Genomic DNA, 19,638 nt, shown 5'->3' with positions numbered 1-19,638 from the left:
TGTCGTACGTAAATTTTACGTAATGCTTTACGTAAAAAAAAATAGTTCAAACGTGTAAAATTGTAAAAACGCAAAATTAAAGATTCTTCAAGAAGTACATAAAAGTATGCAATTGATACACATTAATAACATATATATCTACATTGATTAACGACTGCAATAGACGATTTAAGCGTTCCAGTTATAAAATTAGGTAAAATTTGAAATTTTTATTCTTCAAATTAAAAAAAATTAAAATTTTTTTAGGCAATAAACAGCTGTAAAAGAAGAGACACAAAGAAATATTGTCAGTTGTAAAGCCCTGAAACCTAGTGCTAAAAATCTGTGCTTAATATAGAATCACAAAAGTAAATACTTTATTTGTTTCAAAATAATTTAATTCAAGCACTTTTTTAAATGCAAAAGCTGAATAAATTTAATAATAACATGTAGTGACTGTTTTAAGTGCCAAAAAATTATAGTAAATCGGTCATAAGGATCTGTTTTGTTAAAAATTAACTTTTTACGCAATGAGAAATTTAAACACCTTAATTCTGCCTTTATTTATACTTTTAATCATCATCAAAACATCTCATCAACAGTATTGTAAGTACAAATTAACATTAAAATGATGAAATCTCACCTATTACTAAATTTAAATAAGTCAAATGAGTCATCACGATATTACTGGATCTAATCAATTCAATTTGTTTTTGTTTTCATTTTTAGTTCGACAGGAATGGCTAGAACCAAATGTATCGATGTTTTGTATGCAAAAAAGACAATTGACGACTCTATTCTCTACAAAAATTAACAAATATGATATTGAATTAAATCGATTAAATTCAGCTATAATCCTCAACTTGAGATTCAATGCAACACAGGCAAGAAAAGTGAAAAATGAATGTAAATTCACAATAAGTGCAGAAAAATTTGATTCCAAAAGTGGCATCTATGTGAACATCATGAAAATGAATCTGAGAAAGTATAAACACAGCGAGCGATGCATTGACTCGTTGCAGATAAAATACAATAACAATATTAAACAAAGTATTTGTGGAAGTATATCGAACGGAAAGATAACATCGTATGAGGATTTATCCGGAAAAGTAAAAATCACACTTTCAATTGATTCTTCTGCCGTATTTCCAAAAGATGAAGATTTTATAGAATTTCAGCTAATAGCAACTGCATTCAAAAAGTGCTCTAATGATTTTGAGGGTGAATTTAATTGTAAGCCAAATAACATTAAAAGTTGTATTGATAAGCGTTTTGTTAACGATTCTATTGTAAATTGTATCGAGCCTAATTGTCTGGATGAGCCATCTTCAGGCTGTGCATCTTCGTCCATTTTTGTAACCGATTTAAATGATGATTCGACATCAAGTGAAAATATAATTCAGATCTTCCTAAGCGCAATTACATCCCTCATACTTACCATGCTTACATGCGGTGCATTAATTTGGATAATATATAAAATTAAACGATGCCTTTCACCAATTCCCCAAACGACAACGACAGCAATCCGACCGCAACGTAGAAGACGTAGACATAATACAGAAGTAGTTTCAACCTCACAAGATGCATCGCCATCTGCACCACCTTCTTTTGATAAAGATGATTTACCGCCAAGTTATAGCGAACTCTTTCCAGAACAAAGTGCTCGTAAGAATGATGCTGAAAATGTTTAAATTATTAACGCACAATGCCTATAGTAGTTGAAAGTAATTAAGGATTTCTTTTTTTTCGAGAGAGAGACAAAATTTACAGTTGAGTTGGTGCTCATTTTGGGAGTTGATTTTGTATTGAGAAAATGCCTGAACGTTCATGACATTATAAGTGCTGATTTTTTTCACATGAATTCCTAGAAAAGAAAACTTTGAGGTGAATCATTTCAAGTGCTCCCAAAATGATCTCATCCCAACAACATTTATGTTAACTAAAAAATTGACTACTGTACTAGAATTAAATCGCTAAAAGTAGATATTTTATAAACAAATTAAGAAAAGATGCGCAAAGCAAAAGAAATTTAATCGAGTCACAAATTTATATGTATTTAAAGTATATGTAAAAATTCATTAAGTCATATTTTTATTTCTTCATTAGTTTGACTATCTGAATCCAAAAAAAAAGGAAGAAAGAGTAATCAAAAGAGCCATGCAATTGTTTTATGTTTTTTGTGATCTCTTGTATAGGAACGCTTTTGTTTTGATAATTTACTTATAATAATTTTGATAGCTTTTCAATTTTTTTATGATTTAGTTTAATGCTCAAATTCGAACATATATAAATAAAACAAGAATTAGCATAAGAAATAATTAGAGTTACTCATAAGGTTCCGATTTTATTAAATGGAACTTTTGAATTAGTCACCATTGTTTGTTTTATCCAGTAAGTTATTAGAAGGTTGAAGATTAATCACACACAAAAAAGTCATTACGCAAGCACATTAATTAATGCAAATTTAAAGAGGGGTTAAAGTTCTCGAATTCGAATAGAAAAAACTTAGAAACTTCATTTACACTCGAATATTCCTTAAAAAATTTACAATTGAAGTTAAGGCAATTTTTTATTAGTAACAAAATTCCTATTGAAAATTTTAATCTAGTGCTCTATTTTATACAATTAAAGTTCTGGTGTTATCAGTTAATTAAAAAGTTTTTTAAAGCAGCTTAAACAACCCCCAAACACAAAAATTGCTATAAAAAAATAGAAGAAAATTGCAATTTCGCAATAATAATTAACACCACAAGTATAATAAAAGATAATTGAAAAGTAATTTTGTGATGATGTTAAACAATTAAAACAATTCGAAATAAACAAAAAGTATCGATAAAGAAACTTATGATAATCTTATGGTTTTAATTAATCCTTGTGACTAACGAAAACACTTTTTCTAACAGCTTATCAGTAAAACTGATTTAAACCGGCTTAACTGGTTCAATTGGTTTGATTTGGTAAAATGTTGTTTTGATTCAATGTGAAAAATATTTGGATTCGCTGTTAAGATTGTAAGATCCATAGCTGTGTATAATAAATGCGTTTCATGAAAGTATAAGTACTGCTGGATAGGACATATACTTCAAAAGAAGAATGCCAGAGAAAATGTCACTGCTGGGACAGAATCACAAGTTTGTTGCACCGTCCTTAATTGGAATCCGCAAGAAAAACGGCGGTCAGGAGTTCCACAAGCTACTTGGCGCAGAACAGTGATGAAAGAATGTCAGTTCAACATGAAATGTCAAGAATTTGTACAAACTAGGTAACAGCGTCTACAAAAGAGTCAACGATCGTAGCACTTAAAAGGTAAGCACATTTAAACTATACTTCAAACATTCTTTATCTATTACTCATTGCACAGCTAGAGAAGAAAGGACACTTCCTCAATAGCGTTGGACTCGAACCTGTGTTCCGATTGGACCGGAGGTTGTCAACGTTCATAAAGTTTAAACCTTCTTCTCTATACTCATTGCACTGCTCTGATTTGACCACATCATGTCCACTAGGTTAGTAAAGTCTTATCGCACCATATACAGAATCTGTTACTGAGTACAAAATTCCAACACTTAAGAATAGAGTTAAATTTAAGCTCTGTCGTCTGGCATTTAAAAACAAACAATTTGACTCATTCATTCAAGATACAAAATCGATTAGTTCTTATCAATTGTGCATTTCCTGCAGCAGATTTATGTACTCAAGTTCGACAACAAGATAATCATGGTTAATTGAAAGTTACTCGAACACAATCCAATGATTTGCGACCCTTGAGTACTTGATTTATTTTTTTTGTGTTCGCGAGACCACTTGTGAATGAAACAAAAACAAATGTCATCCATCAAGAAGTGACGAGAAAAAAATAACATCATACTATACCGCGTCAATTGATCCAAAAATACTACTTTATATACCCCTTTTGTTAATCCCGGAAAGTTAGTCAAGTGGGTACTCTAATTAATTCTCACAAGAGCAAACAGCACCTATATTATTGTTATCGATATAGAAGTATATAAAAGCGTGGCAATGTGATAACGTCTATTTTAATTAAGAAAAACAGCAAAACACTTGTAAAGTAGAAAAGCAGTTCAAGTGATTTAAAGTTCACATACTTGTACCGATAAGATAATAAAATGCGCACAGCACACCGTTTTTACTTTGAAATTTTTAGCTATATTGTCACCATGATTATCAATTTGTGAATGAATGAGTCTATTAACAGACACTTTGCTAATTACTTTATAATTACAAAGCACTTCAGAGATTGTAGGAGAGGAATATAAGCAATAATCGATATCTTAAACTCGAATTAGTGTTGATTCATCTAGTTTACTACGAGATAAATTAGTTTTGATTTTTAAGTGCAGTGGGAAAGTTCGGAAAAGCTCCAGTCATTGAATCAAGCAGTTAGGTATCTTGGGACAGAAGAACTTGACCATTTTTGTCAATTATTTGCAAAAAAACTGATTCAAAAATCGTAACAAATAGCTGTGTAGAACCTGCAAGTAATGTAAAACATATATGTACACAGGAACGGCTTATCGTATATAACAATAGCACTTGAAAGTGAATTACTTCTTTATATTTTCTTTTACTGAATTATAAATATAGTATTTTACGTGCTAACAATTTCTGTTTGAAATGAGACTCCAAGCTGTATAGAAGGTGAAAAAAGAGAGGAGAGAAAAAAAAGCAATAATAAATTTGTAACAAAAGGGCATTAAGAATAGTTGCATATAAAGAGAAAAAAAATCCTGTTACAGTTGAATCAGTGACCCACTAAAAAAGCATATTCACACATACTTAAAGTGATCAAGAGCAATTAAAAGCCCCCCACAAAAATAAAGCATTGAGGAGAAACAAAAAGTGAAACAGATTCAAGTTCTTTGTTGTTGCTTCATCATCAGTCGGTTATCTTAGCTGCCTTTGCTTACTCGTTGACTATTCCGTTCACTCTACCAAAAAATTTACTCACTTTTTATTATTTTGAGTTTTTGATTTGTATCGAGTGCCGTAAGCTCAATTGCATTACAGTCGTTGTTGAAGTGTCGAGAGATTTGTGCTACTTGTTGAAAAAATTAGACTGCATTTAATTACGACTTCTATTTTATTCCAACGCTTCACTTTCGAGAGATAAAAGCTGCAAGTAGCTTGGATATTTATTAATAGACGTGTGACTGCTTGATAAGAAATTAAAAATAGATATTCCAGCGACTCACTTAAAAAATCAAGAAATTCACACGAAATATTACAGTATCAAGTTTAAAAAAATGAATTTAAGAGGTAAGAGTCAATAACTTTTATTATAGACACACACTTGAGTCATAAAGATTTGATTTCCGTGACGAAAAAAAAATTAAGTGACTTTTAAAGATCTTTTATCAAAAATTGTGATATGCCAAAAAACGAAAACACTTGCGATTAAAGGAATAAAGCAATTGGATTTCCGATAACAAAAGGAAAATACGTTCTCAAGTGGAAGGGTGTTGCGAATTATCAATGATCATACAATGTTTGGATTATAATTAAGAATGTGATATCATAAAATGAGGCCAGTTAAAAAAGCAAGTCCAATATAAAAACAAAAAGAAGCCGATAAGCCAAAACATTAAGTTTTTGGAAAGAAGGTATGCGATGTTTTGAAGATTTTTTTATCAAAACAAGTGATATCTTGAGTTTACAAACGTCATTAGGCTTTATAAAATAAAGAAATAATGCGACTTATATACTTGTTTTTAAAAAGTCAAGTATGCTTACAACCAGTTGACTTAAATATCTTATCTTATTTACCTGATCAAACTTTTATGCATTTTATTATTATTGTTTTTAAATCCTAAATATTACGTGTCAACTCAATGTCATTGTGGCAGTTGCATAATAGTGTAAACAAACCTGAGCTAGAAAAAGACTTGAATTTTATATGAAGTCAAGGTGACTCGAGCAGTATGTTGCATGCAGATTCCGAATCAACTTTGAATCAAGAAATAAACTAGCCGGTATGTTAAGTTATTTTACGTATCGAACATGTGTTTGGGGTGACCATTGGCAATCCTCTGTGCAGTTAATTTGGTCAAAAGTTCTGTGAGACAAATTGCCAAAGTAGCGATGATTAAGATTGTGCATTTCATTGAAAAGTGGATCAAAATCAACCGTCACGGTACCATCAAGTAGTAATGCCCTTACAAACACGTATTGTTCGAAGTCTCCATCTCAAGAACTCATCGGAGTCGAATGAACAGTTCTTACTGTCTAGGGTGTATGGGATTTTTAGAAAAGGATACACCTGATAGTCAATAATAATTATGTGAGTCATTCTTCTAGAAAATTATTTTGCAAAAACAATCAAATTTTCTTATCAAAATATTCTCATTAAGCTATGGCTTTGACGGCATAAGACCAAAAATTCAAATGGCTACAAACAAAATTAAGCATCACTATTTAGTCCAAGATTATAATATTTCTGTATCTACACCGTGGTGGGACACCTGTATGTCAACAATAATATAGTGAACCGTATGTCGTGTGCGGTTTTGGGAGAGGCTAACTACCAAGCTGTGCCGCGAAAAATAATAGGTTGCCCACCACTAATCTACACTGTGCAAATTTTGTATGATTACAAATTTTCACTTTTACAGCAGTTGTAGTTTAACATAAATTATCTTAACAACTCGAATCGTAATTACTGAATAACAAAAACACAAAATGAATGTTAATTTAGACTTAATAGCTTTTAATCTGTGAACTTTAAAGCTCATCATGAAGTTCAATCAATTAATTTAAATATTTTACTCACACTTTATTTACCATACAATGCAAATTTATTTAGTAGACAATGAACTAGATCATATGCCACAGTGATTGTGATGTGAGGGATTGAAAGCCAAAAACTCTCACAAATAGACATGCAACAGAAAAGAAATAAATAAAATGGCATTCAAGGATTTCACTTTTTCATCGAGTCCAGTGGAACAGGTGTCCATTAAGACTACTAATCTCACTTAAAATTACCCATGCGTGCATATACAATTGCCCAAAAAACTTAACATCGAGATACCGTTTCATCATTTCTAGAATTGCGGTAAATTTCACAAAGTTACAAAAATAACGTAATTACTGGCTTTCATTCATTTTTGATATATAGTCTTTACTTTTAATTTCTCAATGTTATTAATTCTCTCTAATTTTACATAGTTTTAAGCATTAACAAAACATAAAACTCATCTTCAATTCTGTTATTGATCTCATCCAGGTAACAAATGTATCTTGATTTTATTTATTCTCTGCACGTTCATGTTAATTTATTATGAATTAATATCATGAAGGAACGAAATAATGAGTGCTAGCTGAAACAAAAGATGTTGTTTCTACGCTTCCTATTATCTAGTGTTAAGAGGAATCGGGTTTGTGTATGGTCACTTTTGATGAGACAAAATCTTTAAGGCAAGAACCAAACATTATTTGCTTTCGGTTATTAACTCCTTGCTAAAGGACTCCAGATTCCGAGTGGACAAAAAAAAGTTTGAACTAGTCATCAAGTGGACATTAACTTTCCATTAACTAGTTATATCGTATTTTCTCCACTCGGGAATGGAGCGTTAATGCACTGAATAGCAGAAATCAGTTAATTGTACCCAGTCCGGTGTGACTCTGATCTGATGGTGAATTCTGATTAAGACCAGCTTTATACCAGAGTCATGCCGACTTGGTTTATTCAGGTATCTTAGAGTTGTTAATCTGCATTTCATAAATTATAGTGGTTTAACGAGTGAAGTTTCACCAGACACAACCACTCATGTCTGCCATTGTGTAGGTAAGCGAGACCTAAACCACTTCTTAAATGACATATCCATTAGTCTTCAAAACAAGACTCTGAACTTCGTTTCCAATCCACAAGTGTGATTTATTAGTTGTTTGTTAGAATTAACATGGATTTCCGTTACGCAATCACAAAGCTTTGCAATTCAATCATCAGTGAAACTTTTTACTCGCACCTAATCATTGTTATTTCGAAAGCGATAACTTCATGCATCTTATTAATTATTCTTATAATTCTTTTCTTTTTTTGGTTTTCTCCGAAAAAAGAGTTCGATTTGATACACAAATCGGAAGTGAGAACCGAGGTGCTTTAATTAATTTATTGCTTCTGTTATTTTCTTTCTTGTTTCATTAATGACGATAATAATTCTTATTTTATTCATTATTATCGTTTAAGATTATTCGTTTATTGATTTCTGATAGAATTGGATGTACGGGATTGATTTGATTTCTTTGATTTTATTCAATTTCTAGCTCTTAGAACTATAATTTGAAACAATAAACAATTTCCTATAGACTTTGTGTTATTCCATCTCTTCCACATATATACCGAATTATTGATCTACTCATCTAATTGATATTCTCTGTGGAACTTCATTTAAATTCAATTCACAAGATTAATCGCTGCGAATGTGATGAGAATTTTATTTAAATTCAAATTTATGTCACTTGGGCGTATTATCATGAAAGTTATGACAGCACAAAGAGGTGAAGACACTGTTTATAGTTCTGCTATAAAGATATGGAAATCATACACGTGCAAAGTGTTATCTCAGTTAAGAAATGAGACTATAACGTCATATACCTTGCATCATTTTATCTTGACATCAATTTTACATTCAGAACTTTAAACTTCAGGGAAAATTCAATAATTGCTCTAAATCGTCGACACTTGATACTTCCTTTCAAACTTAAAATCATATTTGATTTTCCCACAATTTGTTTAAAAAATTTCCCGAATCATTGAACAAGCTTGCCGTAATCAATTTACTCAATCGATTTACCAGATGCAACCCTTTCATTGTCCCTTCCATCTTTAAACTTTGAGCGATACAAGCTTAATGTAATATAAATTTGAGCAATAATATTGTGACCCAGAAAAATGAGAATGATGATGATGAAGAGGAAAACAAACAGCAGTTGTCACGTTTTATTAAATTGCGTGCGATGATGGCTTTCAATAAATCATTATATAGATGCATATGGTTCTCTTGGATTGTCTGTCATGAATAGTATTCATATGCTTAAAAACTACAAAGGGTTTCTTTCATTATTATTAGTAATGGTGAAATTCAAACTGTAGGAGCTTAATGACTTGAGTGCCGAACTTAACGACCCAGGTTAAATCACAAAGAAAATCTAGTTGAATTTGGATCCTTTGTCGCTGTTCTAGCTATGTCAACTCAGTTTTTGTGATTTGGGACACACAAATTGTGGGTAGGAAGATTGTATTATGCAATGTGCAGAATTGGGAATCTATTACCTATCGTCTCGGTATGATTTAATTTTTGCTGACTTTTTAAAGAGGATTTCTCTTCTTTCTTAGAAATGAGTTTAGGAAGGCAAAGAGTCAAGAAAAGCATTTGTTTCAAAATTGTCAATTCAAACTGCTTTAGTTATCGAATCCTTTAAGCCAGTGATAATATAATTTTAAACTCACATTTCTCGCGCTTTTCAGCGTTAAATAATATCAAGATCGTAAACACTGATTAAATACTGTTTTGATTTGATTAATATTATTTAAAGTTTGGTGCATTTTGAGTTTAAATTGCTTAATTGTGGAAACTCGTTATGGGCCGTTCAATTATTATGTTACGATAAAAAAAATTAACTTTTAGACACCTTCCTCCCACGACTATTGTTACAAAATTGTTTGAGCTGATACAAAATGATGGACACCCTTCCTCCTATGAACGCAATAAGCGGACGACCCCTGTATATCGATTTAAAATGCTTTGGAATTTCATCATGAAAATTAGGAGAATGTGTCAAAATCAAATCATGCGGGAAACCGAATATGAATTATTTAATTAATATGGTAATTAAGTTAAAAGCGATGATGATTATTTCTGTTCATTTACATTTCCCAGTCAACCTGTAAATGACTGAAATATTTGAAATTCATCACGTCAAAATTTAAATTATTTTTTGCTACCAAAAATTATTATTCAACCTTTAAAGCATTTCTGCTTGAATGCATAACCATTTTTTTTCTCCTGATAAGAATACGCAAACCAGTTAGCAATACCGAAAGTATTGAAAATTTAATTTCAATTAGATTTGCGATATTTTTTTTTTCTCACGCGTGCTGTGACGAAAGGATGTTATGATAATCATGCAATAAAGCACAGCATAGAATCGAAATTGAGAAAAAAAAAGTCAGAATTGAATTAACGTGATTAATGTATTGAATAAGCAATTGAACAACGAAACCTGCAACAAGTCACGTAGAAACAAAAAATATTTGCGATTTGGAAAAGTTAATTTAATGCAAAGAATTAATTTAGTTAAGTGCAATGCTTGATATTGGAAACCTTTCTGCAATATATTTCATTTGATGATCAAAAAGCTTGAATTTAGTCAATTGATTAATTAAAAAGCTTGAAATTGTGAAAGTGTCAATAACGAGTCAAGTACGTCCAATATTAGAGGGCATGGGGATTTAAGGGGGATAAAGAAGGTATACGGGTTTAAAAATAAAGCCCCTTTCTATTTTTAGCAACTTTCTTTAATTTGCTAAAGCCCAAAGTTGTCCAGAGCATTAAAAATTCATCGATATGAAAAATTGTCAATGACGAACCCAAAAGGCATCTTAATTGATCTTTTTCTGAGACCGTCACCACAAAAATTACGTACATCAACATTATCATATCGTTAAATTTAGAATCAATGCCTCAACAGAATTAAAAAATATGAAATATTTACTCACATGTCGCATTGAGTCCTATAAATTCAATACTTTGAAACAGGAAAATCAATATTCCATTTATAAATTTGTGGTGAAGAAGAGGAAAGAATAGGAAAAATTACGGATATGATGAAATTGAAAACATTAATAGAAATGCGAAATATTTGTGCTTCCTTATGAAATTAAGCGGTAAAATCAGAAAAACAGTGAATCAGATTATCAATATTAAGTGTTGACAAGTATAACTGGAACTACGATTTTATCATTTTGTTTTGTTTAAAATAGTTGAACTTAGTACCAGGTCAGAGAAAGATTGTTCCAGAATATTATAGGAAAAATTAGCCCGAACAACACAATGCTTTCGTTAGAGTATTGCTATCCTGATTGGCACGTCTTGTATGGCAACAAGATTGCGATCACATCGCGTACAAGTGGGAATATTCACTTTAGGTACTTGAAATTGACAATTTTTAAGACAGTTAACGTGAAAATTGTCACTTGGACACCATCAAGACACCGTGTGGCAGACATATGATTACCATGAATAACTTGTACCGATTGAGTAAACCTTTAGCTATTCAGATCATTGGGATTTAGAACTGTGTTTGGGTGATTCGTGGCTATGCTTGTTTAACGATTGAGGGTGCGACATACATCTGAACTCAGTAGGCCAACAGTTTGTAATAGCATCAGAATCACGCCAATTCACCGGAGTAACTATAAGACGCGAAAATGTCCTGACGGCTGATTTCGACCCATTTCTATATCGAAAAATGCGGTTCATGACATTCTGTTGCTCGGTCCATTCCTTAAAAATCAAAAATGATATAAATAAGTTTGACGTCAATAATTCTGTAATTTCCTTTAAAATGCGTTCGTTCCTTTCATAATATGTATTATGTTACCCTATTATCTAAAATCTATAAATCTCAAAAAGAGAAATGATGTCTGTAAAACGTATTCATCCTTACAATTCTGTATCTATATTTGATAGAAGAGAAATTTGATTACGTAATACAGAAAGTACCGTTGAGGTAGTAAAAGTTTGTTATCAGGAAATTCGATTTGCTTTATATGTAGAAATGATAATAGAGAAAAAGATAAAAATATCAGTATAAAGGCATACAAATTTTAACACAATGATTTCATTTGTCATTTTGCTTGCTTACTGTCAGTTGTGCAGTCAATTTTATCAGAGCACTTGCTTTATTTAGTGAAAATTTACTGAAAAAAGAAATATTTCTCTCAATATTTTTACAGACGGAGAAATTTTGTTGTGCTTACTAGTCACATTGTGTATAGTTAGAGCGACATCAAGCAATGTACAGGAGTATAGCAATTTTCAATTGCTTAATCATGTAATTGAAGAAGAAGCAACTGTTCAATTGGATACTAATATTAGAAAAACAGGTATGGATTTATTGGCATAAAGGAAATCCGAGTGCATAAAATGTGTTAAAACTAGACATCAGTTAGACATTAACTTGACATTGGCTAGTTCTGTCGCAATTTTCCACTCAGGAAAAGCTCTAGCCTTAATTATCAAAGGATTTCAGAACAAGTTACTTGACTTTCAATTTTTTCTTCTTTAGAATCAGCCAAAAATTTGACAATCCCTGAGCAACAGGAAGATAAGGAAAATATCGAGCCTAATATCTTTGGCAAAAAAGATAGCGAAGAACTAGGGATGGATACAGTAACATTAATTTGGTACCTCACAACATTCACAGCCCTTTTTGGATTCTTTATTGTTATGGCATGCACAGAAAATTCATGTAGTCAAAGGAGGATCCAAAAACCTGTAGAAACTAGAAATGCAACACCTAGTCCATGTCCATCTTATAAACATTTTGCACCTCCAACATATGCGAGTGTCATGAAGAAAATTCACGATCCAAAAGTCTTCATTGTACCAGTTCATGAAGGAAATAACAATTTTTTCTCAAATCCAGCTGATGTCCAGATTCACAATCAAAACAATACAGAATCAAATGAAAAGAATGAGACAACAGTGACATCGTCACGCTAAAGTGTCAACTAAAGTATAAAAATGATAAATGCTATAAAAAGTCATTCTTGACAATCAAGGCTTTTCAATGAACTGGATGAAAAGCATAAAAATATCAAATAACAAGGAAAATTCTTTAACTTTGAAGAAATCACCTGAACTTGAGAATATATTATAAGAAAATGGAGAATGAGATGCTCAACATTTTGAGGAGAACATCTGAATCCTAAGAGGACAGTCTAAAGTACTTCAAGAATTTTCTAAACAAGCTTTAGAAAGTAGACTTGAAAGTTTTGAGAAAATCATTCAGAATAAGATGAAACCTTATTCTAATCCATTGTATAGACAGCAATTAAGGACAACAAATGCCAAAGAAAGAACGCCGAACTCACGGAAGAAGGAATTACAGTTAAACTTCTTATCACCTCTATTACAATTTCAGTTCTATAATTGTTTCCACGACAGCACTGAAAGTAAGCGGGTAATGCACAACAACAACGAAAGGCGAAACAAAAGCAAACGTAGACGGCAATTTAATGTGGTTCAAGGTCGGAAAAAATTTCTATAGACGACATTAAATTACATTCAATGCAAAGTAAATCTGTAAACGAGGAGAAGTAAATGAATTTGTGTGGCTAGATCGATTGCAATTAACTTAATTGTTAGTTTTCCTTCCCGATAACTCAAAATAATTGATCACCATTAAAATCGATTTATGAATGTCACTGAACATAATGGAAATTTGAGTGAAAAAAAGAATATATATATATATTGATAAGATGTAGGAAGACAATTACGGAGGGGATATTATTTTTTGTGTCGTACAACAATCGGAAAACAATGGAAAAAAAAAATAATTTAATTAACAAGAAGTTTGAGGAATCACGTAGATAAGATTTGAGGATTGTGATAGCGGAATTGATATTGGAAATTCAAAGAACGTGACATTCGTTCTAATGTGAAGTTTGTGTCAATGTGATGAAAATTTAAGAAGCTTATTTTGATGATTTGCAATTTTTTATCAGATAATTCAGGATTATCTGGTAATCAGTTTGATTAAGCATAAATTAAAATTAAGTGGGAAGTGCTTTCTTAAGCCAAAACGTGGATATAATTAATGGACAATGTCCAGAACAGTGTTGTTCAATGGAAATGGTATGAACAAGATTCCGTGTGCGTTATCATTCGAGGTATAGCACCAAGGATTGTCGTGACAAAAAAGAGCTATGACAACACTGATTCAGTATTTGACAATCACTCGAGAACAAGCTATCTTGGAATCACCTCTTTATTTACCAGCACTATCTAAATTCTTTGTGTCAATAACTGATAATTTAATTATCTGCCTTGATTTGTCATTAGAAAAACTTTGAACAATTCAGAACCAGTGAGTGAAAATTCAGGAAATATCAACATTTACGAATCTAGGTCACTTCCCAGATTATATCATTAAAATAACAAAAGATAGTTGCATACGCTGTAATCAAATTGTGCATAGTACTTGATAATAATTGTTAGATGAGTTGGCATAACTGCACGCCGATTATTTTTCTCAATTTGCCGTGTAAATTCAATAATTAAATATTTTTTTAACAATAGACTTAGTGTATGTACGTTTGAGAATTTAATAAGTACAAAAAGGGAAACTAATTACAGCATTTATTGAATGGAAAAATCAATGTTTATAGAAACTGAGGTTTTAAATTGTTTCTGATTAAAAAAGCATAATGACAATTTACTTAAGTCGTAGTTCCTATCTCTTAACTTAAGGTTGTATTCCGAGAAGCACTTTAGCTCAATTGTAGACATTAACCCGAGCAGCACAATTCGGAGAATCACTTTTTTCGTTATAAAAGTTAGTCAAATTCCATCATCAAGATGGAACAGACAGCCGTCTAGCCGGTCAGCGCCGTACCGTCGAAGCTATCTCTCAGTGAACACATTGTGCTGTTCAGGATAAGGCTCAGACACTTATCAGAAAATCACATAATTTTATCAGACAGCTAAATATTCTGACAGGTGTTTGAGCTATAACATGTGCATGATATTTGTAGTCATCTATTGCTGAGCTGCTCGGTATAATTATGATGAAGTTTTGAAGTACATACTTCAAAATCTAGTTAAGTCATTAAAAGAAGTACCAAAAATTAAGGTTGAAAGTAATTAAAGTACAGTAGATATAAAAAGATGATAAAACCAGTTGACTAGAGTTTATATGATGTATAAAGTTTTAGCTAGAATAATAAATTTTGTACTTAACGCAGAATAGAGTTAATTTATTTACCTAATGTAAAGATGATCGAAAATAAAAATTAATTTTAAAACTGAATTTTAAATTTTACTTCCACATAGAACTTAACATAAATCAAGTAAAAATTGTTTTTCAGGGCCAGGAATTGAGTGTGCTTTAGGAACCAGCAACAACCTCTCTATATCTTAACTCTTCGTAACCAAATCATGTGCAAAAATTTGAACTCTTTTACAAAACCATAAACTAACTCTGTTCCCTAAGCGTTACGAAATTTCAGAACCATTCCTATGATTTGTTCCTTTCTATGTGAAATTCAATTTTGATTCCATCCTTAATCAGCATACTTACTTACTTGACTGTACAGATCAATCCCTCAGATTTCGCCTGCAACTGGCGCTATCGTTGGCTACCGCTTACCAATTTCCAATACCAACTGCAATACTATCTCTGCCGACAGCTTCCATACATGAACTCTTTGATCGTCTTGATGATCTTCCACATACAGCGATAATTTTCATTTTACAGCCCTAGACAATTTAAATTGCTAAATTTATGAACAAATTAAAATGGTCAAAATGTATTGACCATAAGCATCCAGGTACCATTCTCAATATTGTCAACATTCCAGAACAAGTCATGACTCAAATATAAATATACAATCGCCTAGAATCATAAAACAATTCCTCATTTTTATTTCAATTAATTTTTTATTGGGTAACTGACCTCATGCATGACAAAAATAACAAAAAGAATAAAGGAAGAGCAAATGCTCTATATTTCTTCCACAGAAGCTATAAAAATTATTTTCTCATCTTCTCAATTTTATTGATGTCTCTTCTTAGAAAATTACTTTGCCTTTACGTTATCCTTTTATCGCTTTTCCTTTTGTATATTCTCAGCCATCCATCTTATGTGTCTTGATCATAAACATGTGACTGTAAAAATTTATTGGCGTTTGTTTGTTTTGTGTTATGCTGTACATCTACGAAAAAAAATAGAAACACAAAATGAATTGGCCGTTTTGTTTATTCCACAATGTTTTCACTAGGCCTATCTGTCTTCTTCACATTCCCTTTTCCAGTTCCTTTTCTATCTTTGTCTTTTATATATTTATATACATGTAATCTTATCGCTTCGAACAGGATATTTGGCATGAAATAGAGATTTAATGTGAAAAGAACGAGAATAATTTTTATGTAGGCTCTTATCTTTTTACAGCTAAAAGCCTTTTATTTTCTACAAATATGTATAAGGAAATATAAATAGAAACATTAGTCAAAAATGCTCAAATGTTTCTATATTTGTAGATTGATTGAGTTTTACCATTATGACTTGAGTGATAAAACAAAGTACGTATGAAACTGAATTTAAGTCTCGACCCGACTTTGATTGAGTCCATTGAACCCGACTTGGAGTCTTGAGTCTACTAGACCCGACATGAATTGTGCCGACTTGTTCCGACTTGAGTTGAATCTACTCGACCCAACTTGAATTGAATCCACTTAATCCAACTTGAATCGAGTCGACTCGACCCAACTTGCATTGACTGATCAGCCCTGACGTGGACTGAGTCGACTCGAGGAGAGTTGGCTTAACTTGGATTGAGTCGACTCGAGTCGAGTACCACCATCTTGAAGAATAGCCGAGTCGACTTTAGGCATTTTGACTATAACCGACTTCACTAAACATCGAACTTTGGTCAATAATTACAGAATACAAATTGACATTGTCTAAGAATATTGTTATTGATTTTGTTTGTACAAAACACTGAATTTACATCACATGCCGTCAAATTTGATATTTTAAGAAATTAATGAAGTGCTAAAATTCTATTCCCTAAATGTCCATTTTAAATAACATTTATAAAGTGCATTTAAGTTTAAGGCAGGGTTTAAGGTTACAAAAAAGGTCAACAACAAGTGGATTAAGTTAAGCCATAATTTATCATCACTTGCATATACAAGAACATAAAAAAGTAAATAAAATCCCTTGAAGGACATAAGATATACAAATTTTAGAATTTTATTTCTTTATTGCATAATAAGTCATAGCTATAAAAATGCATATAGGATCGTAGACAGACATCCTTGTAGGGGGAAATATTGCAAAAATTGAAGGTTTTTTAGATTTTAGACTCAAAAAGTGATATGAAGAATCACTTGGATATCAAACTCCTTCTCCATTCCGTTGGATGCACCCTTGATTGCATACTTTATGATTTCAGTGCTTATTCCATAAAAACAGTTATTTTATTTTTAATAGATTAAATAAACACTTTAGTTCTCTATTCGTCTTACGTGAGGTGCATTTTTCAGGTAAATGGCAATAAAAAATCACTGACCGATGGCGTCGTAAAAAGGAACATTTTTTTTGTATCCTTAAAATGTGTTTTTTTGTAACAATTTCTTAGAATTATTTCCCTTTTAAGGCGACCGGCTCCGGAAGATATTTTTTGGCTACAGATATGGCATGTTAAATGATTTCATGGCTCTTAATATATCCAATGAACTTTTCGTCATTCACATAGAATTATTCAATGTGACAAACTCATTTTTGACGTCAAAAATACGTCTTTTTTATCACATTTATTTTTTACTTCCATTTTTTATACTTATTTCTTGTTCATGGCACCATGAAAATGGTCTCGGTTCATTTTTTGTGCTGCAGTTTTAAATTTCATCCCTTCTTGTTTCATCTAACATAAAAGAGATGAAATAAAATTAAGGAGAATAAGAAGACGAAGCAAAAATCAGATTACACTCAAATCAACATCAACCATCATCATTATCATCATTATAAATGCTTTTTCTTCTATCTCTCTTATATGTGTGTATTTTGTGGGTTAAACGAAGCGAATATTTAAAGAATTCCTTTTCTCATTGCACTTGCCTGAACCTCCATACTACTTGAACTGAGATGTGAAGAGAAAACAAGTTTGTTTGCACAATGAAATGTAATTTTCTTTAGAAATGATTGCGAAATGAGTTCAGATTAAACATACTTGATATTTTTTAACTGAGTTTTTATGTAAACACTGACCAGCAATGACTGTTTTGTATTGAAGATGCTGTTATTTTTCGAAAATTCTTAGAACAAAACAATTGTTTAGTCAGACTTGCTTATGAAAATTTATCGGAAATGCGACCGTTCACTAAGGAGTCGTACACTTGTTAAGTAACGCGAAAGATCGACCTCGCTGACCCCTCCTAAGTAGGATCTTCAAAGAATGTTCACTTGTCCTTGTTAAAAGCATACCCTAACTAACAGAGGGCTTACTAACCGTAAGGTGGAAGTAATATCGTAGCATTTATCTACCATGAAATCAAGCTCCTTGCCTGTTAGAGCTATGTAAGGAAAACCCGACTCACAGCCTTGCTTTGTTGGCCACAGAACTGGCACATCCTCACTCGATAACAATTATTAGCCGTAAAACAATCCAGCGCAGCTCTTGATCTAATTGAGAATTGGATCGTTCATTTTTGAAATAAGTTCGTTATTCAGTAACGTAATAAGTGACGGGTCCCTTACTTTCTCCTATGTATAGAAGTTACTACTGTTTGAAAATGTCATGAACCGTGTATCGTGAGTGGTTTGGACGAGACTTACCACCAAGGTGAGCCGCTAAAAATAAAAGGTTGTCCACTACTGCCTTAAATCGGCATAATTTTTGATTTATAGCAATTTAAACGTGACCACATTTGAGATGATGTTCACTATTTCAATTTGATAATAATTTACGAATTGATTCGTATCAAAATATTATCCAAACTATAAGATGAAGCCACAAAGATGCTTAAATTAAAGAAAATCAAAACAAAAAAAAAAAAATAGAAATTTTTAAATTGAGCCTAAAATTTAAATCAGAGACTAAAATTAATCTTAAAAATCATGAGCAAAAAATCATTTATTTTCGTGAGTAAAAAAATCACTGATTTTTTGCTCATACGTAAATATTTACGTTCACGTAACGAAAAATATTTACGTAAAAAAATCATGACGTCACAATTTTTCGTAAAAATAATTTTTTCTTCGGGAATATTTTACTTATGATCATTCGTAATAAGTGACGGTCCTTACTTTCTCCTATGTATAGAAGTGTCAATGATAGTGAAATTAACTATTCAAATATTACTTGACATGTGATTTTAACATAATTAATGTAACTGTTTACTCTTAAATTCAATTACTTTAATTAAATTATATTAGAAATTTCATCTTAATTAATTAACTACAGTATAGTTGTATTTAGTACTTTTTTGTCGGATTAGTCAAGTCAAATCCATTGAAAAGTTACTAAATACTTGTAACAAAATTTGATGTATTAAATTAATTAAGATGAATTTTCTAATATAATTTAATTAAAGTAATTGAATTTAAGAGTAAACAGTTACATTAATTATGTTAAAATCACATGTCAAGTAATATTTGATTAGTTAAATTCACTATCATTGACACGAATGATCATATAAAATATTCCCGAAGAAAAATTATTTTTACGAAAAATTGTGACGTCATGATTTTTTGCTACGTAAATATTTTTCGTTACGTTAAATTTACGTATGAGCAAAAAATCATTGATTTTTTACTCACGAAAATAAATGATTTTTTTGAAATTTTTAAAAATAATTTTAGTCTCTGATTTAAATTGAATTATTATTTTAGGCATAAACATGTAAACTTTCT

At 31.4% G+C, this 19,638-nt stretch overlaps 2 protein-coding genes across 2 annotated transcripts; both read left to right on the top strand.

The window, feature by feature from the left end:
• Positions 1 to 288: 288 nt before the first annotated feature.
• Positions 289 to 2,830, top strand: LOC139091738 (uncharacterized). Its single transcript, XM_070641901.1, has 2 exons — positions 289 to 585; positions 709 to 2,830. The coding sequence occupies exons 1-2, from the start codon at positions 510 to 512 to the stop codon at positions 1,668 to 1,670; spliced, it is 1,038 nt and encodes a 345-aa protein (XP_070498002.1). The 5' UTR covers positions 289 to 509; the 3' UTR covers positions 1,671 to 2,830.
• Positions 2,831 to 4,375: 1,545 nt separating this feature from the next.
• Positions 4,376 to 13,689, top strand: LOC139091696 (uncharacterized). The gene is made up of 3 exons (XM_070641850.1): positions 4,376 to 5,256; positions 11,957 to 12,106; positions 12,289 to 13,689. The coding sequence occupies exons 1-3, from the start codon at positions 5,244 to 5,246 to the stop codon at positions 12,723 to 12,725; spliced, it is 600 nt and encodes a 199-aa protein (XP_070497951.1). The 5' UTR covers positions 4,376 to 5,243; the 3' UTR covers positions 12,726 to 13,689.
• Positions 13,690 to 19,638: the final 5,949 nt, after the last annotated feature.

Source organism: Chironomus tepperi, unplaced genomic scaffold (genome assembly GCF_022539635.2).
Source record: "Chironomus tepperi strain 1889 unplaced genomic scaffold, CSIRO-AGI_Ctep_v1 contig_260, whole genome shotgun sequence".
NCBI lineage: Eukaryota > Metazoa > Arthropoda > Insecta > Diptera > Chironomidae > Chironomus > Chironomus tepperi.
This window is presented reverse-complemented; position numbering and strand designations above follow the sequence as displayed.